The sequence below is a fragment of the Passer domesticus genome, chromosome 1 (assembly GCF_036417665.1).
Source record: "Passer domesticus isolate bPasDom1 chromosome 1, bPasDom1.hap1, whole genome shotgun sequence".
In the NCBI taxonomy this organism is placed as follows: domain Eukaryota; kingdom Metazoa; phylum Chordata; class Aves; order Passeriformes; family Passeridae; genus Passer; species Passer domesticus.
Window position 1 is genome coordinate 36,231,360 of NC_087474.1, and position 21,015 is coordinate 36,252,374.

The 21,015-nt window shown below is 43.7% G+C and overlaps 3 protein-coding genes and 1 long non-coding RNA gene across 5 annotated transcripts in view; 1 reads left to right on the forward strand and 3 right to left on the reverse strand.

The window, feature by feature from the left end:
- LOC135297086 (uncharacterized) overlaps positions 1–14,416 on the reverse strand; it is a 29,554-nt gene extending 15,138 nt beyond the window's left edge. The window contains exons 1-4 of the long non-coding RNA XR_010359105.1: positions 14,082–14,416; positions 13,560–13,640; positions 12,809–13,034; positions 12,294–12,712 (exon numbers count right to left, since the gene is read on the reverse strand). This is a non-coding gene — a long non-coding RNA (uncharacterized LOC135297086). The remainder of the gene's footprint in view (positions 1–12,293; positions 12,713–12,808; positions 13,035–13,559; positions 13,641–14,081) is intronic.
- Positions 139–2,326, reverse strand: PP2D1 (protein phosphatase 2C like domain containing 1). The gene is given in 10 exon segments (XM_064399686.1): positions 139–296; positions 299–412; positions 415–475; positions 478–641; positions 644–690; positions 692–1,173; positions 1,175–1,206; positions 1,209–1,246; positions 1,248–1,305; positions 2,260–2,326. Coding segments are annotated over 10 exon segments (1,221 nt in total).
- On the reverse strand, positions 4,624–8,186 carry LOC135286611 (protein phosphatase 2C-like domain-containing protein 1). Its single transcript, XM_064399700.1, is given in 5 exon segments — positions 4,624–4,782; positions 4,784–4,889; positions 4,891–4,932; positions 4,934–5,383; positions 8,092–8,186. Coding segments are annotated over 5 exon segments (831 nt in total). The 3' UTR covers positions 4,624–4,644.
- A 152-nt stretch (positions 14,417–14,568) lies between the features above and the next one.
- The window catches only part of KAT2B (lysine acetyltransferase 2B), a 40,339-nt gene continuing 33,892 nt past the window's right edge, over positions 14,569–21,015 (forward strand). For both annotated transcript variants that reach the window (XM_064414194.1, XM_064414205.1), the window contains exon 1: positions 14,569–14,937. In XM_064414194.1, coding sequence (XP_064270264.1) covers positions 14,716–14,937 — 222 coding nt within the window. In that variant the 5' untranslated portion in view covers positions 14,569–14,715. The remainder of the gene's footprint in view (positions 14,938–21,015) is intronic.

Sequence of the window (21,015 nt, forward strand, 5' to 3'; positions counted from 1 at the left end):
TTTGTACAGCTCCAGACAAGATTGTCTGTTTCACTGTATGGGTCAGCATTTAAGATGCTTACAATAAATTCATGGCATAGCTAAATATAAGCTTGTCCTTTATATATTGTGGCACTCCAGTTATCCTATGATAAATCTTTAACTGTTGAGGTAATTTGGTATCTTATTATATCCATTTATAAGTATGATCAAAACAGTAATATTGTCTCTTGAACCTGCAGCTAATGCAGTCTTTGCCAGTTGTTCACAAGGTGACTTGTTGCATTGCAATGTCTCTGAGCTGACTGTGTCTCTTCTGCAGCTTGTGATTTACAATTGATCGGGTACATTTTTGTATCTTTTTCAAACTGTGGTGGTGGTTTGGAACCCAGTGGTGATACAGTCTTTAGCAGTTCTTGACCAGCATCACCTGCACTTTGTCACAAAATGAATTGGAGTCCATTTTTTCTGCCAGCTGTGTATTTGAGTGAGAATTAGATGGCATGGTTTTGTCTGTTTTGGGGTAATTTTCATGACCTTAGACCTTGATGCCAGCACATTCTCTTGCAGCTGTTTATAGCTCTGACTTGGACCTGTTGCACAGAAAGTGGTTTCTTCTTGCTCTGAAGTCTCACTTAGATAAAATTTTCTGTCTTCAAACTGAGTTCTTCAGAGTCACCTTGTGTGCTAGAATTGGAGTAGCATATCTCTGTTCTTTGAATTTACTCCATTATTACTGATAAGAGACAGTTCTGGGTTAGGTTGATTTTTGTGGTCATTGGTTTCCTTATTAGGAGTTCCATTTTTACTATGTCCATAATTCTTCCTAGAACATTTTCACTGATTTTGTTTCAGATTGCCTTTTGAGTCACTCTGAAAAATACCTTTATTGGAATAAAATAGCTGTATTCTATCTTGCAGATGATTAATAGTGTTTGAGTCAGTTAAGTTGTCTCCAGTGAGGGATACTAGGTACTGACACACGAAGTCCTGTTTTGTTGAACAGCATTCATGCATTCTCAAAAAATGAGTGAATGTTAAGAGTTGGTGCAAGTACTTCAGGTAATCCAAAACCCTTCAAAGCCCATTAGAAGCCAAAATAAGAAACTGGCAAGTAACATTGGTAGGGACAGATGCAGTACAAGGTACAGGTATAACAGATGTTCTTTTTACTGGAGCTCCTTGACATCCAAGAAGCCCTTGTAGTTCTCAGGTATCCCTTTACAAATCTGGTTTATTAGTGCTGATGTTTCTACCATTCTGAAGTGTTTTCTCTCACATTAGAAGAGCTGTGCTCTTGAGAGACATGACTATTTTTATGTAAGACTGCACATACATCATCTCAAGTTGAAATAGTATTTAGAGCATACTGGGTTTTTAAAAGACTGCTCTTACAGTATCAGCCTTTTGTTAAGGACTGGGAAAAAACCTGAGATCATAGTTAATAATCTACTTCACAGGCAACAATATGTCCATCATTGAATCTGTTTCTGGTTTTACAGCAAAGTTTTCTGTGGTTTTTCCCCTTCCATTCTTAGAAGACTGTTCTGGAATCTTAATCTCTTGACTGCAAATTAACTCTTATGAGGAGAATTAGGTGACATTTCATGCAGCTTAAAGTGCAGTCTAATATGAAAAATATGAACTCTTGTTTAAAAGCCAGTCAGAGTGCAACTTCTCTATTTTTCTCAAATACTTGTTCTCCTATGAGAACATGTGATTTCAAGTGTCTGAATGAACTCAGCAAGAAGTTTCAGCTCAGACTGTTTCTGGCAGCCTACAAATTCTAGTACTTGAAAATAATTTGGGCATGATGTAGGATTTACTGTTTACTTACAGGATGCCTTAAATCTTTTACTTGGTTAAGGCATCCAAGGGAGCAAGAATTCTTAGTCATTATGGGAAGTTGAGGACTAATTTCTTGGCTTTAGTAGGAAGAGGTATTTTCCTATCCCTAAACATTTCTGAAATCTGAGAATTAACAGTGTTAGCAATTGCAACACTGCAGGTAGCTGGTCATGTCAGATTTGAACACAGAGCATAAATGAAAGAGCTCTGAAGTGCTGTGTTGTCTGAGATCCTCTGTGGCTGCCCTGGGAGAGCATTTCCTGTGTTAGGGGAGATGTTCAGTCCCCTCCAATGTGTTGGCATGCAAGCAAAAGCAATGCCAGGCAGAAGGAACTTGCTTGGGATGTGATGGCTTTCTAGACATGAAGCTGGCTGCAGTGTGTTCATTTATATTGTATTTTTAATGTCATCTGGCTAGACTGGGGCACAGACCTCTGAAAAGGGTGTATGAGTAGGCATTGCTTACACAGTAGTTGTGTTTCTTGGGTAGTATTGGCATCATCGAGTGGAGGAGACAGCTAAGTGTAGTCTGTGAAGGCAAATTTCTTCTGCCTTAAATCAGAAAGTGATTCAAAATACCAAACTGAAGGATGCATCTTTTTAATTAATTATAAATTTTAGATGCCTTAAGTTCTGCTCTATATGTGTCCTTGTGCTTGTTTCCCCTTCCTTCCTCTGATTTCCATGGAGAGCTAGAAGAATGTGTAAAATATCCTTTGAACCCTTGGAACAAGACCACCAACTCTAAGCCTAACTAAGGCCATAATACAACCCATGTGGAACAATTTGAGTGCATAAAAAAGGTAAAATCTAGTTCCTTTTGGATGCAAGTCTGTCTTGTCTGCAAACCCCAGACAGGGCAAAAGAACAACAAAACTTAGCTGACCTATCAATGTGGGACTAAATGAAGAAGATGGCCCATGTCACCACCTCCTGCTCCTTGTATCTGACCATCCTCTTTAGTTGCTTATCTGGAGCTGAAGAAACATGTCTGTACTTCTGTAAGAATGCACTCCTTGGGGAAAAATCAAGGTTCATGTTGCATGAATTTTTTCCTTTGATGTGGTACATTTGGTGGTAAATTAATTGTATTATATTTAATAAATGTGTATTTAGCAGTGGTGCAGAAATGTGGACTTTAATCATAAAAGATTTAAAGTACCTCTGATGAATTTCAAATCTTAACTTGTTAGCAGAGCTTAAATTTATGGTATCCTTAATTGCATCCATCATGAAACCCTCTCTGCAAGGAATGGATGAGGCAGGTAACAAGACCCAGAAGCAATTTGGTAAAGAATTTTCCCAGCCTCAGTTCTTGCCTTCATCAATCTCTTTGAAATAAAACGTGTTTCCAATAAGGTGGAAACAAATGCCTCTGAAAACATTGCAGCCTTTCTGTGAATTAATGCTGTATTCCAGTAAAGGTGGGACTGCATTTCCTGAAAGAATAGGCAGCCTAGTGCTGAACTACCTGTTTTGATACCTGTACCAGTAAAGGTCACATAACTGCAGAAAGCTTAATTAAGCTAAAGTAGAGCAAGCATTAAAGAATGAAGGTGATGGGATACACCACAGTTACCTAGATCAGTGTCAGTGCATGATAAAGTCAGTTTACAGTGTTTCTCAGGCTGGCAGATGAGTGCAAGTTGTTGTTAAGGAAAAGTATTTTTTAAATATCTGGAATTATTTTTTTCAAATGTAGAACATGATTTTTTTTTTTGTCTTGACCCATAATGAAGTCTCTCAAATGGTTGTCCCTTTTTCTACTGATCTTTGACTCTCTTCATTAATTTTGGTCAAATTTCATATGGAGAAATGTGAAGAAGTCTTACAAGTTGTGTGAATGCACACATCACAGGAAAAAAGAGTGCCTCTGATGTCAGTGGCAGTGGCAGCCCACTCCTTACTAATGCCAAGGAGAGTGATAGAGAAGTGGTGTAGTGCTGGGCATGTGCTTCAAGCAGAGGCTGAAAGAGAATGTAACTGCAGACACAAATCCATTTGGAACTCTTCACCCACCAGCTTTTTTTATACCCACTCTGCTTGTGCACTCCTTGGTGGGAATGCAAGTATCTTGCTTGTAATCTCACAGCTATTTTATGTACAGGAGAGATCTTAACTAGTAACAAAAATCACCAGGTGGGAAGATACTAGCAGCTAGAGTTGCTAGTCTGCAAGAGCTTTTCTAGTATCCCTTGTAGCAGGGGTGGATGAAGAAGCATTAGCATGTACCATTGTTTCTGATTGTAAAAAATAACTGATTCTGTACTAAAGAAAAGCTAGGTTCTACTGCATAAGGAAACAGGTCTGAATAGTTCTTTCATAAGAGTAAAATACAACAGATTCCTATTTCAGAAAGTAATCATTCAGATTATTCCCTCAAACATGTTTTCAGCTTGCTGATAGCAAAATGTGGTGACAGTCCAATGAAACAAATGAATTAATATCTTAAGAATGATTCATTGACACAAGGACTTTGACACATCAAAAATCAGAAGCCTGTTCTAAAGTGATGACACTTTAAACTTTTTAATTAAAAAAACATACTATTCTTACAGAGGTGTGTTATGGAATGTTTCCTAACTGTCTTTTACATTAGTAAATTGAATTAAATGCTTTAATTCAAATATTGTGCTCAGGCTACTTATCTAATAAGCTGAATATTATTGTCAGATAGCAGTATCAGTTGTGAGGGAATTTATCATGTCTGCTTCACATTGTCAAGCTAAAGGAATTGCTGCTTTTTATCTCCAGATACCAACTGCCAACAAATCTCTAGATTAATTTAGGCTTGCCTTCTTTTTTTTTTTTTTTTTTTTACTTAGTTAGATGAAGGGAAAAAAAAATCCTGGTGTGGAATATACCTATAATAGCAACATGCAGTAGCCTAGCAACACCTTTGGCTGTCCTGGCTAATGGGCTGTGTGTGTTGTTTTCAGGATGTTTTCTTTCCTCTTTCCATAGTGCCATCCATCTCTTCACTAGGAATTCTTTTTCACGCTGAACAGCCACTCCAGTGAAAACCTTTGAAAACCTCATTCCTTCCCAGCTGTAAAAATCTGCATTCTCCAAAAGGACTTAGCATACACTTTCATAATAGACTGGTCTTGTTGGTCTCCTCATTGCCTGGTTCTTCTCTTTTTCCCTGTAATCTGCCTTGATTAATCTGGCAAAAAATTCTAGAATTTGCTCTTTGTAGTTTTTATTTTTGTGGGAGGAATCTATGTGAGAAAGCTGTTCAAGAAATAAAAGTGGAAGCTTTGCTACAATTGTATCTGTAGCTGTCACACCGTGACAGCCATCAAGAATCTCCAGAAAGCATGTATCTGACCTACTTTCATGGTTGTCCAGCGCAATAAACCTGTCTTCCATGACTCTCTGCCATGTGGAATTTTTATCTTAGCAGATCAGTAATGCTTTTATTAAAGAATTATTTACTTTCTTAGAAGTACCAGGATTGTTGACATTGGCAAGATCACAAAATAGTGTGGGAGTGGGATTATCTACATGAAATTCAAGTGAGTAATGAATCTTCTGCCTATGTGTCTTTATGAGACTTTAGCAGTGTGGAATTTAGGTACTGCAAGGACCTGACTCTAGTCAGCACCAGCTTCTCTGCCTGTCCTCCAGCCAGAGCTTGTATCTTCCCTCTTGTCCCCATGTACTTCCAATTTTTCCACTCCAGCTCCTTGCTCCAGTTTCCCCCATCAGCTCTGTCTCTCTCACCTCCCTCTGCACCCCCAGTGCTGTTCCCGGGCACCTGGTGCTGCAAAGGCAAGAGTCAGAGCTGTAGAGCCTCCAAGCAAGCTGCTTCCTGACAGAGCCCCGGGGCGCAGAGGGACCTGTTCCAATGCAGTACCTGCACGCTGGCATGTCTCTGCCTGGCATGGGCAAACTGATGCTGCTTTCTTGAATTTTGAAACTTGCTCTGATTTGGGCAAATTGACAAGAATGACAAAAGAAACACTGCTGATGCCATTTCAGCCAAGTTGCCAAGTGGTATTTCAAAACCTGACTGTCTTGGAGCTTCTCTAGGAAAAAAAAAGAGTTTTGGCTTAATACATTCAAAACAACATATTTTTCAAATCCTATTCTGAGAAATAGCTAAGCCATTTTACCTAGAATTTTTTCCCAAGTGATTCTGCTTCAGGCTTGAAAAATTTCAGTATGAACTGCTGCTTGCATAACATCTCCTCCCTCTAAACCAGCATGTGACATACATGCACAGACACCATAACACAAAATCCTAACACCATGTGAGCAGCTAAGCTTGCCAGCCTATACTTCATGTATCTACTAAGTATGAAAACATAGTGTTTATATTCAAGTTGATTATGGTTTGGTTTTTTTTAGTATCTAGCATTTATGGATGAGAAAAATCAGACAAAAATGCATGTGCTGCTGTATTCTCTGTTGTGAGATTTCTGTTTCAGTTAATCTTTGTCAACTGCTGATAATTCATCACCAGGGCAAAGTAAGGTAGTTTAGCTGCAGTAATACCCCATAGCCACATTACAAGAGCAGCCTTTGGGAATTTCATCCTACTTCAGCCTCATTCCTTTGCTGGGGCTCTCTTTGCATTCCATACAGCCACACCTGGATAAACTATTTTGCACCTGTTTTCTCTTCCAGGGTTTCAGCTAGGAAGTACTTTTTTTTTTTTGGTCTCACTACTTCTCTCCATCACCTGTGTATTATAAGGATTTCTGCAGTCTGTGTTTCAATGTATGCCTCTTTTCTGTCATGGCAGTTAGATAAAATTTCATTAAATTTGAAGCCCTAACCTCCTCCAGCTCAAATTAATCCTAATACATCTTAATGAATCAAGTGCCTCTGATCATCTGAGGTAGATCAATTACAACATATCTTCTGTAAAGGGTGATATTAAGCAGAGCCACATAAAGACCCCTTATGACAGTTTAGTATAGCTTATCCTTTCAGAGGTGGCTTGCAGCTGGCTACAACTCTCAATCTGCTGTTGGACCAGTTTATAGGAAAGTCTGTCTCTCTACAAGAGGTGAACATCAGACTCCTCTGAAAATGCTGCACCACTTCAGCAGGGAAAGGTAAGGAGGTACATGGATAAAGCTGCTTGTGCAGATCTCTTTTCCTTTATTCTGCATAATTTGAATTTGAGACTGAGAGATGTCACAAGACTTCAATGTTTTCATTACAATAATGCATTGGACTAGAAAAATTGGGACTAGTGTATACAAAACATCTGGTAAGCTATTTTTTGTCAGTCTTTTAAATATTAACCCATTTTACATTTAGTGTATATAAAAACCTTTTGGATTAGAGGCAGGAAATTGAAACTTTCAGAAAAATGTTGGTTTGATCTCAGCAAACTGAATTCTCTTAGCACTCACGTACATTTTACATGGGTTTGTGTCTCCATAAGTGGCTGTAACTGCTAACAAATCACATTTTCAAAGCACCAAAACAGTCCAAGTTAATTATAATGTGTAAATAACCAGGATAGTATACATAATAATTAATGTAGCAAGATAGGCTGTAACTCTTTAGTTGAAATAGTTTTGCTTATAATTATTAAAAGGGCAGCCCTGATGTTAATTTTTTATGCTATGCATAAATTGCTTATGTTAATAGCTAAAAACCTTGTGAAAATAAAAATTAAAAAAAAAAAGAAACATTTGCTTTGCTGATCTCTTATGAAGTAAAAAGATTAGTCTGTATGTCTTTCTCTCCTTGCATTTCCCTCATCAGGAACAAATACAGACTGGGAGGTTTTTTGCTGTCAGGTTAAAGGATAACAGTGAGATACTGACAGCACAATACACCAAGCTAAAGCACTGCCAGCCTCACAGTAAAAGATAAAATTCAGCTTTCTAGCTCACTGCAGTTTCCCTGTGCCTATTTAGGGAGCCAAAACCCAACACAGTTTAATGTTCTGAGATGAAAATAGAAGGAGATAAAAAGAAATTAGATGTAGAAGAATAGGGAGTGAACCGCAGTTTGAGATTATATGTGTTTTCAAGGGCAAAAAAATTGTATTTACTGTGTGTGTCATAACAAAGAGCCTCCTGGTCAGAGCTTAGTCTGCCGTACGCTGGCCTGTCTAAAAGAGGCAGAATGAGGCAGAGCATGAGGCTCATGGCAGATGATACCATTGTCTCAGTAAATCTCATATTTCTGGAAAACCTTTCTAGCTATGACACTTGGAGCTGCTTGCTGTTAATAAGGTAAGGCAAGATTATTTTCTGTTTCTGCAGTTTGGCACTACAATCATCATTTTTTAATTACCAAAGATGGAAGACGTTCCTGAGCTTTGAGGATGGAGGATCTGAGTTGAATCGCAACAGACAAGTCCCATATGCATTTATCTCCCTTTGACACATGTTGTTGCTATCTCCACCCAGAGAGTGCTTCTTCCTCACTTCCCTTTGACACAGTCAGAACTTAGCTTGCACAATCTCCAGGCCTGAACTCCTTCCTCTGTTAGGTTTGGGGGTTTTATTAATTGCTACATACTTGTGGTCTTAGAAAATGGTGACTGTTATTGATGCTGAAACCAGTGCTGGAAAGATGCTTACCTGCCTGCGTGTGACAGGAAGAGGCAGAGAAGGATTGTGGGGTGTAAAATGGAGGTCATGGTCTCCCTGAGTTTCTCATCAAAATATTATCAACTAGTACATATAAACAAATTCTTGCTGAATGAGCACCAGCTTCCTTGCCTGTCTTTTCCTACTTCCCTGATTTACTTATTGCTCATGTCTCAGGTAGTGCTTCCCTCTCAGTCCTCTCCTTCCCATGTGCCTGTGACACCAGGACATTGCTTCATTGCCACCACACCTTCAGCAGAGTTCCAGCAGCAGCACCTCCCCTGGAAAACTGTGAATGCATCACACCCACATAGAGCAACCATGACAGAGACTCTCAGCATGGCCAGGACTGTCTGTCCCTGAGCTGCAGGGTGCCTGATGCCCCCAGCATCTGTCAAGGAGACACCCTGGGTGGCAGTGAGGCATTGGCACTTGTCTGGTGCAGTGTGACTGTGCTGTGTAGCTCATGTCCCACAGCACAGTCAGAGCCAGCCTCTGCTGGGTGGGTGCTGCCTTAGCAGGTCCCAGGTTCACATGGTCATCTTTGGCCAAAGCAGAAAAGAGCAAATATCTTATGAGAAAACCCTTACAAAGCCTTCCTTAAACTCATGAAAAAAGTCTGAAAAAGTCTTCACCTGAAAAAACAAGCTTGTTTGCTAACCCAGGAGCTGTGCCCTATACCCCCCATAATTTTTTATCAGAGCTGGTCCTCTCAATCTCCAAAACCATCCACAGAGGGAATGGTGCAGAAGGAGCAGGACATCTTCTCCCAAGTGAGTCAACTTGGGAGTAGGCATGTATAGCCTACTTACTGCATCCCCAGAAGCAGTGATGCAGCTTCAAGAAAGTCTAGTTATGATAGGTGTGGGAAGAGATAAAGACTTGGTGAGTCACGGGAGAATGCCAGGGGCAGAGCCTGCATTCAGGACTTAGAATCCTGTACTCCCACCTGTAAACCTGATAATAGGTAAGAAAGAAGGAAGTGATTGATAATTAAAATAATTATGGAATAAATTAAGATAATTAATCTCCTTATTTATGTCCTAAAGTGTTGTCCAAAACTGGAATCCCGGGATTCCAGGCCCTCTGGTTTTGTGCCACCCTATAAAATAAGAGTCCCCATCATTAGGTCTTCTTGGGCCAGAGTTCTAATTTGTGACACTGTCCCCTTGTGCAGAGGTGCAGCTCCTCAGTTGGGAGGAAGCATCAAAATGGGAAATGGGAGTAGTGAAACAACAACAAACCAGCTCTTTCTAAACTCCAGATAATTTTGCAGCTCTTCCTCATAGATGGGTCAGTCTCAGTGAGGCAGAAGTAGCAATTTGCTATCCCCCAAGGGCCTGTGTGGGGCAGAGAGGCTGTGAAACATTGAGTGGGACAGTGAGCCTGCCAGCCTTGGCACAGGTGAGGGATGTGAGGGGCTTCGGGACCCACAAAGAAAGCTGTGGCAGAAGGTAGAAGATGGGTGGTGATAACATAACTGTGCCTTCTGCACTCCCAGTGAAATCCTGCCTCCCTCCCCCACAAATCCCCATCTGGGGTTGGTGCTGTACTCCTGGGGTTCCTCTGCATTTTTCAGCTGTACACAGCACTATTACAGTTGGTCCAAATGGAAGTTTTTAGCCTGTTTAGTTTCTGCTGCTTGGCCGAGGGCTTAGCAGTGGTGCCTGCCATTGTGTCTGTAGCTCCTGGAAAATCGAGGATTTCCAGGTGGTCCCCCACACAGATATGTGGAATGCCCATGGCTGGGTTTGCACAATCAGATGTGCTTAGGCGACCGTAACTTCATCTTACAGAAATAATATTTACGTCAGTGTTGTGTCAAGGGTGCTGGCTGGCACCTGCACTTGTGTGCAGGATGGAGAAAGGAGGCCCTTTCTCTCCCAACCCTGCCAGCAGTGCCTGTGCCAGTCTTCCAGGGGTATTTCAGGCTTCCAGCACCAAATGACATGCCCTGCATGGCACAAGCAGTCAAAATGCACCAAGTGGTGACCTAGAGGTTTGCAGGAATCTCTGCCCTGAGTTCAGGAATAGAAAGAACAGAAAAATACATTAAAGAAAGGAATAAACAAAAGAATTGTGAGGAGTCAAAGAGAAGGTAAGGGAAAAATAGATAATACATCCCATGTTTACTAGAATAAATCCAGAGCTCTCACTACCACAAAATAATACAAGTGTAAGCCTATGCAGTGACGGCTGATGGCTAAATAACTTCAACAAATATCTTCTGGACTTCACACACACAGCTCAAACTGTGCAAAGGCAGGAGTGACTTCAGCCTTTGGTTTTCTCATTTGATTTGGATTAAATCAAAAGTCTGATTACAGTCAAGAAAAGCATCCTCTGGGTAAGAAGCATATAAAAACTGCTAAATGGTCCACCACTAACAAGAAATTTATGTGCCTGGAGCAGCCATGGGTGTTGCAAATGACATTTTCTCCATTTATTTTTCTGCATTTTTTCCTTCAGAAACTGGGTAATTGGGGTGTGAGGTTTCCTACTAGAGCAAAAACCTGATGTTGTTAGAATCACATGTAAGCGCCATGGGAAGCTGATGAGATGCTAGAGACGGCCTAGTGGGCAAGACTTTTGTACTGTTAATACTTCCAGTGACTCATAAAGTATTGATAGCACTCCTGAATTCCTGGTGGCCAGGAGGGAGGCCGCTTCACCCACAAGGAATGCACTAATGAAAGGATGCAACAGGGTTTCATACTCAGACAAATTTCCTGGAAGAGCAAGAGCTACGCTTTTTCTGTTGGAATGGCAAGAACAAAAACAGGTGGGAGTGCTGGAAGAAATCTCACTTGAACAAAAGGAGGCTGGGTTGGGTGTGCTGGATCTGACTGGGCTGTGAGACAGGGATCAGGGTTAGGGGTAGACTCCCAGAGCTCAGCTGCAGGCTGGGTGGTCCCTGTCAGAGCAGTAGCATTCAGCATTAGGCTGCTATTAACTGAGTCATTCTTTAATTTATGAGAGCAAGATAGGCCCCAAAAGCCCTAAATGACAACTTGGTAATAACCAGGAGTCCGGCACACCCTAAACTGTATTTTGATTTCCTCTTTTGTGACTCAAGAATGCAGCTGCCTCCTTTGCCTCCTTGGAATAATAGTAACACACAGGCTCTTGCATTTAAGCCTGTCAGGTGTTCAAGGTGAATTCATGCAGGAGCAACAACTGTGAAATGCATGTCTGATCTGCTGGGAGCATGGGCTCTGAGCAGGCACCTCCTCGGGGCTATCAGCAGCCTGAGTGAGACTTGAAACCCACATGAGCTGGCACCTGTGTCTCACCTAGCTCCTGCCTTCCCTAATTTGATGCAGATGAGTAGCATTCCTGAAGTCACCTGGCTACTCACCTGAGCTTGTGAGCTGAGCAGCACAGGCAGGATCATCTGCTCCCACCTGTGCTTCCTCAACTTGGGTTTCAGAGTCAGCTTGACTTGTGCAAACCCACTGACATGCCCCAAAGGACAGAAACTGAAAAATGTGGTAAGGGTTTTTCAGACAATACTGTGAGTTTTAATCTAATTTAATATATTCATGTTTAATGATGAAAACCAAGCAACAGAGGGGTTACATGGTGCTCAGATTTATGCATGCATTATAATTAGAAAATTAGTATGTACTGTACTTGTGAATTCAGCCAACAGAAGAAAACAGCTTGGATATATGCAACAATGACATGTATCCACATGTATGTCAAAGCATAGGGGGTTTGTTTTTGTTTTTCTTTTTGCTCCTTAGTCTTGCTAAAATTTTAAATGGAATATTTTTCTTTTTGCTAGAGCAGTTAAAGACAAAGTAAAGCTTTTTTCCTTTTTGTTTTTAACAACATATTCACACAAAGTTAGAATTTGAGCAATAATCAGGCTTAACGTTAAAAAAAAGGAGAAAGACTTACCTATTCACAGTTAGAGTGGTTTCTTTCTAAGCAGCTTCTAGCAGGCAGCAGTGCTGCAAGTGTAGTGAAATTAGTGTTTATAAATGTTACTATAGTAACTGTATCTGTAGCCACAAGCTGGTAGACTTACATTTTTGGTTATCTGGCGAGCATCAAGGTATAATGGAAAAAAAGAGACATGGTACTGTAAGGCAGCCATGCTCTTGAGGATTCAAGAAGGAACTGCAGGAAAATTATTTGCTTCCTGACAACTTTCGTCTTTCATTTTACTTTATTGGAAGCAACAAGTTTTCGGGCTTTTAAGGTTCCTAAAGAATAAGGTTGTTCACCTAGCTGTGATCCTGTGAGCATTCACCTGTGCAGCTTCAGACATAAGTGCTCACTGAGTGGCCTTGATGCACATCGGTGGAGTTATTCATCTGTGTGAAAGCAGTAAATGTATTTTCAGTATCAAAACTGTAATTCATTACATGTAAGTGGGCAAACTTAATGCTGGGTTAAATATCATTATCTACCTGGTTAAAGGAGAACCTGGTGATTTGGGAAAAAAGATCCCAAAACCAAAAAAGGAAAAACATACAGGGGCATATAAAGGTACATCAACTCCCAGGAAAACTAGAGGTCTGTGTTCAGGCAGGGATATTGACTGGTCCATGGCAGCCAGCACGCTGTTCCAGATGTGCTCTTTGCTGGTAACATTTGCTCTGCCGAGGAGGAGTCGTGGGAAAGCTGAAAGCGAAACTAAGCAAGAACAGTTTCATTTTCAAGTCCGAAAGCAGAAACCTAACCGGCATAAAGAAAATGCAAGCAAAGAGCTTCTTAGGGGCTGCTTAACATACAGAGGCTCTTTGCTATTTTAAAACGTGATTCGGACACTTACAACAAAAAATTAAAAATAAAAGACGAAGATAATTCTCTCCTAAATGCCAAAGAAACTGGATTTTCGTATCGCGTTTAATTTCCCATTAATCTTGAGGCTGCTACCGCCAAGGGCAGCGGCTCCTCTACCTTAACCAGTCCGTCTTAAAGCGCCGGGGATGGCAGCAGCCATCTTACGGGTCGCTGTCACAGCTGCTGCCAAGCTCGAAGCCAGCCCGGCCTCCGCCGCGGGTTCCCCGGGGTGCCCCGGCTCCGGCGAGCCCGCGGCGGAGGCCGGGGAGCAGGTCTGACCCCCATCAACACCCTGTCGATTTTACACCTCAGCAAAATACAGCTATAAATAAGTAAACAGAGAAAAACAACAGATACCCTTATTTCATTAAATACCTCATTTTATTCCAGTTTCCTGTCGTTTCGTGAATATGCCAGCTCGCTGTATAATATCATGCTTGAAAATATCCCCAGGAGCTGCGAAGGGAAGAAGGACGCCACAGGGTTTTGTCACACACCCTCCCCCCCAAATATTACTTCGCAGAAACCTAGAGTTATTTTTGCTTTTCCCATGCAAGGTGCCAAGGCCCTGTGCCTGCAAGAGCCCTCTCTCTGCGCTGGGACTTCCCTCCAAACTCATACTGCTTCTTTGATAGTTTAACTTCACACATCAAAGAACCGTAAATCCCACGCAAACGCCCAGCCTCAATCCCAACCCTTTAAACCGTGGTGCCGTAGTACGGAATTGCCATTTGTGGTTTCTCACGGCTCAACCACGGTTTTAATACGTGCAACGGGGCAGAACCGCCTCAGCCCCGGTGCACTTGCTGCTGTGCATGGAGTGCGCTCTCTGGAGCAGAGCCATTTCCTTAAATTAAGTTTCAATTAAAGGGTAATCCCTTTAAGGTATAAACTGACCTGCTCTCAACACTTTCTTGTTTGTTTCTGGACACAACAAACAACCAAGCCCCAGAACCATGAGGCGTGAAACTAAGCAGAGAGTTTTTGATTAGCCGGTATTTCAAACTGACCCGTACTTTCACATTCAGTTAGAAATCATCTGGGGAAGAGACTGAACCCTTCACAGCTGGGCGCAGAGTACACAGCGCGGGAAGGCAATGGTTAAGCCAAACAAAGTAGCGGCGCTCCGAGGGGCCACAGCGGCTGCGGCAGCACCGCGGCTCGGGACCGTTCGACACCGCCAGCGATGCCGCCTCTTTTTTAGGGCAACTTTCCGCGCAGCCTCCCGGGATGGCTCCATAGCGGCTCCGCACGCAGCGGGTGCCGCGGGGGCGCCGCCCGCCCGCGCAGCCCCGCGCAGGGAGGCGGGCGGCGGGCGCGCCCTTGCGGTGCGCAGCGGCGGGAGGCGGGCGCCGGCCCCCCACCCCCGCCGGCGGGGCAGGAGCCGCCCGCGGAGCGGCGGGTCCCTCCTCCCGCCCCCCCCGGGGAGCAGCCGCCGGCGGCGGAGCGGTGAAGGGGAGGGTCTAAGGCCGGGCGCGCCGCGCCGCGCCGGCTGCCCGGACGGACGGGCGGCTGCCGCCGCGCCGCGGGCATGGCGGAGCCGGGCGGCGGCGGGGCCGGGGCGGCGGGCGGCGGCGGGCCGCAGCAGGGCTCCCCGGCCGCCGCGGGGGTGGCCGCCGGGGGCCCGGTCCGCAGCGCCGCCGAGAACCCCGGGGGGGCCGGTTCGGCGCGCACCGCGGGCAAGAAGGCGCAGCTGCGCGCCGCGCCGCGGGCCAAGAAGCTGGAGAAGCTGGGCGTCTACTCCGCCTGCAAGGTACCGGCCGGGCGGCCGCGGAGCCCCCCCGCCCACGGAGGGTGGGGATTGACGGGAGGGGAGGGAGGAAGGCAGGGAGGGAGGCGGTGGGGAAGGGCCGTGCCCTGCCGGGCGCGGGGGCGGCCCGGCGCTGCCCGAGGAAGTGGTGGCTACGGAGGTGCCGGTGGATCTTGCTCCCCCCGGAGCTTTCCGGCTGGTGGCCGCAGAAATTAAACCCGCGCGCACCGAATACGGGACCGCGCGGGCAGCGCCGCCTCCCTCCCGCCGGGAGCTGCCCGTCCCGGCGCCGCCGCTCCGGCAGTCCCTCCGCGGGAGGCGGCGGCGGCCGGGGCGGCTCCCGGAGCCGGCGGTGCGCCTGGGTTAGCGGCGCTGCTGCAGCGTAAACATCCCGGGCGGGAGCGGGGCACCCCTCTGCTCCGCCCGGAGGTCGCGGCCCCGGCCCCGCCGGGCGCTGCTCCAGCCCGGCCCTGGCCGCGGTCTCGCAGCGCGGAGCTGTTGACACCGCTGAAGCCGCTGCTCCGAGCTGGAGCTGTCACTGTCGCCAGCAGCACTGGCAGAGGGGCGAATGGGCGCGGCCTCCGCGCTTGGGAAAGTTGTGTTCCCGGCGGTCACGTAGCGCCGGGCCGGTGTCCGGTGTGTGGTGCCCGAGCGGACGGCGGGGTCCCCTGTCCACCTGTACCCTGCCCCAGCGGGGCTCTCTGCTCCGTGTCTGCCCTGCGATCGCATTCAGGAGTGCTACTCCTCGTTTCCCATCACAAGCGCTTTCTGTCCACCTGCGTTTTCTTCTTGGTGGGAGAAGCAGGACTCGCCTGTTTATTACCGAGCGATGAGCTCGGTCAGAGCTGTCACTCCCGCCTTTAGAGCTCTGACCGCGGGCATTGTCGCCTGTGCTCAGAGCACGGGCCGCTGGCTGCGCTGCTGCTGTCAAGCCAATTTCTGGATGCACAGCGGGGCTGACATATTTAGATTGGCAGTGCTGATGTCAGATCCTCTAGTAATGCTTTCAGCTTTGAGAGTAGCCGTTTGTGAAAAAAGTGCGTCTTATTTTCTCTGTTCTCCCACTTCGGCAGATGTTAAGTGAAAGGCCAAGCTAACAAACGAGACGAAGCATCCTTGCACCATGGCTCTGTAGTCCTGGCTGGTGATGCAAGGAGATTTAACTGTATGCTGAGGGCATGGCGCAATGCTGCCAAGGAGGGCAAATTACAGAAGCCACACATTGCAATATCTTAGCTGTTTCCACATGTGCAGGCACACTTCAGCTTTGGTGCATGCATGGGACAGCGTGAGATTACACCAGTGCCAATAAGGTTAAAGAGTAGCTGCTGTAGTTGAACTTTGCAGCACTAAGTGTGGCCAGAGTGATATGGTTTGAAGCTTTCCCAGTGATAATTCCCCTTTACATCCCCATAATGGTACCAGTGTTACTCCATTTTAATGTTACCAAGACTTACTAATAAATGAAGCTGGTTGTGAAGTGGGTAAATTTTTGTAGGCTGTTAGAGAAGTGTGTGTGTGTGTTTGGATTGCTTTTTTCTTCTCTGGTTGGTGCTCTCTTTTTTTTCTTTTTTTTTTTTTTTTTTTCTCTGATGCACCTCCAGATGATGTTTGGGGGTGAAAGCCATCTCCTGTAGTTTCCTGCCCCGCAGAGGTTGCTGTGCTATAGAGAAGCCTTGTCTCCTCTGAAACCCTTTGCTTCTTTGGGGTCTCACTAGCCTCTCACTTGCAGGTGCTTTGTGGCACGTTGGGTGAACACCATTTAGGAGGGGAGGAGGGCACACTGTACCTGCTGTCAGCCCTTCTTTCCCCCTTGCAGGACTCTGGTGATGGGGTACAGAGCAGGAACAGCTCCTGTCAGTGCTCTGCTGAGTGTCCTTGCTAGCCATCACCTGTGACAAGTCTTGGATTTGTATCCCATTGGTACTGCAGTGATGGATGGAGCAGGACCATGGTCAGGGGGTCTTCCTCCTGCCAGGATGCAGGCACAGTTCCAGCACTAAATGCTGCACTGTGCTCAGATTAAAATTGCTATTCAACTTCTCTACAGTGGCAGGCAGCTTGCTTTCAGATCTCGTAACAGAAACAAGTAAGCAGACTGGAAGCTCCTTGCAAGCTTCTTCTGTGGGATAAGGTAGGAAGGATGGTGCAGGGTGGAAGAATTTTTTTTTTTTTTTTTTCCCTGAGCGCCTGGCAGGTGCTCCAGAAGGCCACTTCTTGGCTTGTAACTTTAGTGATTTGCTGGAAACTGTAGCCTGGAGAAGCTGGTTTGCCAACTGTAGGAGTGCCGTATGTAACTTTAAACTTTTTCCTACTTTGGGTTGCAACTTCTCTTTCATTGATTTTGCATTTGTGAGTGCAAAAGAGTGAGAGGAGGCAAACGCTCACACCATCTCTGAAGGGGACATCTGTTCCCATTCAAGTAGTGACTGTACGTGGATCTTATGTAAATCTACATGGAGCTGTACAAGTTGGAGTGCTAAAATATGTAACGGCATCCTTAACGCCAATCACCTTCTCCCACATGAGTTTCATTGCAAAATTCAGCATGCAGAATTTATTAGGAGCTCAGCCTCAGAGATGTTTGGAGTAACAGCCAGGGAGCACCTGTCTGTTAGGGATCAGGTCAGAACACAAGAAGGTGAAAAGGTCAGTCACTGGTGACAGCAGAAATGCTGAGCAGAGAAGAGTAAAAGGCACAGATCTGGAGCAGGGTGCTTGGTCCCCAAGAAGGACCTCCTGGTCCTTCTTTATGACCCATCCCTTTTCATCAAGGGAAACATGGACAAAGACTGCTGGTAAATACATATTTGGTGTATCCTGAGCAGAATGAGCCTGAAGTTTAGGGAGCTGAGGCTAGACAAATGTGGAGTTAGGGTTTTTTTCCTGATAAAAGAACTGGACAGGAGAGTTGTAGCTCTTGAGCTGCTCCACTTAACTTGTTCCTCTGTGAGAAAACTCTGTGTGGAAGGCATAGAACAGACTCTTAGTAAAAAACCTTCTTGAAAGCCCAAGTCTGAAGGAGGAGGGTGGCATTCTGAACAAGATGTATAAGAGGAGTTGGTACAGTTTTCATGACTCTTGGAGGTACACAGTAGTGCTGTGTGCTGTGAGGGGTTTTGTATTTGGCACTTGCTGTGCCTGTGTGTATATGAATGGCTGCATACATCGTTTTGGTTTTGTCCACTGTGAGATTGAGCATTAGGCATGTGAGCTTGCAGCATTTTGTATAAAAGTAGCACTGTGTGACTTACACACATGAATATATTTAATGAAGATGTAGGAGGAAGCCTCCTCTGCATTTTTTTGCCCTATTGGTTTACAATATGTGAAAATACTCTCTCTCCGTCTCACTGGGAGCTTTTTTTGTAAATAAGGTGAAATACGTACTATTTTAGTACACTAAGTTTTCTGTAAACTTGTTTATTTTTCATTATACATCTCTTACAGTAATGCCTGGGTGTTTACAGGTATGATTAGAACCCAGTAGCCTAAAGCACATGCACGAAGAATAATACCTCCTTTAAGAATAGCTTTTTGCTTTAGATAAGCAAAGTAGACAGAGTGAGAAGGGTTGTGATGAGATGGCTTGGCCAAGGCCCTGCAGCAGGTGAGCAACAGGCAGATGTGGAAGTGGAATCCCAGCCCCAGGCACCAGACCACCTGCTGATCCTTTCTTGAAGCACTTCCCACTTCTCATTCTAGAGTGACCTCTAGTTTTCCCACACACACACAAAAAAAAAAAAAAAAAAAAAAAGGTCAATTTGGCCATGTTACTGCTGGGCTCTATGTAGTGGGAGTACAGCTCCTTGAAGCTCAACTTGAAGTGTATTGTTTTCTGCAGAAGTGTATAGGAGAAAAAGAAGTCATCTAAAGCTTTCTTATCACTTTCATTGTGGAGTGAATCTGTTTTATAATGTCTTACAGGCCAAATTATAGCATCTTCCTTTAAATAGGAAATCTACCGTTAACTTTACAAGGTAGGAACTGCGTGCTTATTATTAATAAAAGCTTTATATGGTAGCCTACTTCTCTTCTGTAAGTGAAACTGGAAAGTACAGGGAATAAAATAATTGGATCAATCAATAAATGCCCTTTAAGCTGCCCATTAAACTGCTTATTTTGTATTGTTAAAGTTAAATGGGTCAGCTAATTTCCTGATACATATGAGTGGCTCTTTGAGTAGTGTCCAGCTGTCTGGTTCTTGGGTACTGGGCATATGAGTAGGGAAAACATATGATTTAAATTCATCAATGTATTTATTATAATTGATGTCTTTGATAAAGTTATCATTTTGAGCTTGCTGCCAGCAGGAGAAAGCTTCTAGGGTATTTTACACAGCTTTTGTGTTGGGAGGAAGATGATGTTTTCTAGAGTAATTATACTTGCTGGAAATAGAGATCTGTAATGTTCTGTGTATAATCTGTTGAGCCTGTTTTGCATCTCAATTATCAAATAGGGTAACCTGTATGATTTTTAGCTGGAAAGAAGAATTCTGCACAACAACTATTTGAAACTCACATTTAGAACTGTTGGGGTCTTTTACCTTATAATTAAGTTAGCTTGCAGTTTGCACATTCACTATCTAAAAGGGGGAGGGATATTTTAGTCAATAAGTTATTGTAACATTCTTAATTTATTTTTATTTGCAGAGCTGAAACTCACCTAAAAAGGGCTAAGATATGTGCAATATTGTAACTTTCAGGTGTTCCCTTTTTAAGTACAATACTGACAGTTAAATTGTGTTAAATGTGTTAAAATATGCTGTATTTTTTCACGGTCCATATTTGACCTATCAGTGAATACCTATTCAGAATTCTAAAGGAAGCGATCACTTTAGTTTTCCTAGAGTTATAGTTTTCACTGCCCAGAGCTACCAGACAGTTTGATTTATCCCATTGTAACACTCCACCAAATGTGGAAGGAGTTAAAAAGAAAATTAAAATTGTGTCATGCAGTGCAAAATGTACATAATTTCTGCAATGGATTTTTTTTTGCTTATTTTATGGTTGGCTTTTTTTTTGTTTGTTTGTTTTGCAGGAAGGGGGAAAGACAACAGCATGTAGTTGCTGTGTTTTATTTTGTTGCAATCCTCCAATTTTATTAAATTTTATTAAAACTACCAATGAAGGCGTGGTGTTCATGATCCTTGGGCCTGCAAAGATGGTGGTCATTATTTTTCAGGCCTCATTAGGGTAGAAGTCCCCATCGCTCCACAGTGGATTTATCAAAGCTCTGCAGATGTCCCAGAAAACAAGGCTTCAAGGACTAGATGTGCTAGTTCAAATACTTTTCCTTCCTTCCCTCAAAACTGTTTTGATCTTACATTAAGTTTTTGCAGAGGTGAAGTCATACTTTATTTTCTAATGAAAAGCAGATGAGTGACATTAAAAAAAAAAGGAAGAAAGGAAAAAGCTGAAGATAGTCAAAGAAAGGATTGAATGAGCAAAATGCTGTGGAACATTTAAAACAACTCAGCAATTTAAGCCACTGAGGAATGCACATTGCATATTCACTGCAAAATAGTTGCACTGTCAACATATACAATAAAAGCTAAGTTTTAAAGAGGACATTTTTAGGTTCTGTTTTGCCTTGGTTAACAGAATATGTATGCTAATTCTGGTGTTTTATTGAGATTAACCAAAAAAAGCCACCCTAGTGGTTGGTTGGTTGAGGTCTCTAGAATAATTCGAACAATACCAATTAACAGCTGTTGCAAAAAGATCTGGTGAGGAAATACCAACAAGAGCAGAAAAAAAAATTGTCATTGAGCATGCTGGTTTTGTTCTTCTGTGGGTGGGTTGATATTTATTTTTGTCAGTTTAACTGAGCTGTTATCATGATTCGTACATCTGTTTGCATCTTTGCTGTTAATTATGGTGTGACACTAAAGTTTGCATAGTTACTCACTGTTTATAGCTTTTTGGCTTGATAGTAAACATTGTTTGGTGAGCTTCTGTGGCATACTGCTTCCACTCAGAGAAAAAAAAACCTCAAAAATCTTCTTGTGCCTATTTTTAGGAGGGAGTTATGGATATGCTTCATTGGGGCATGATTTAAGGCAATAAATAATAGGCATGG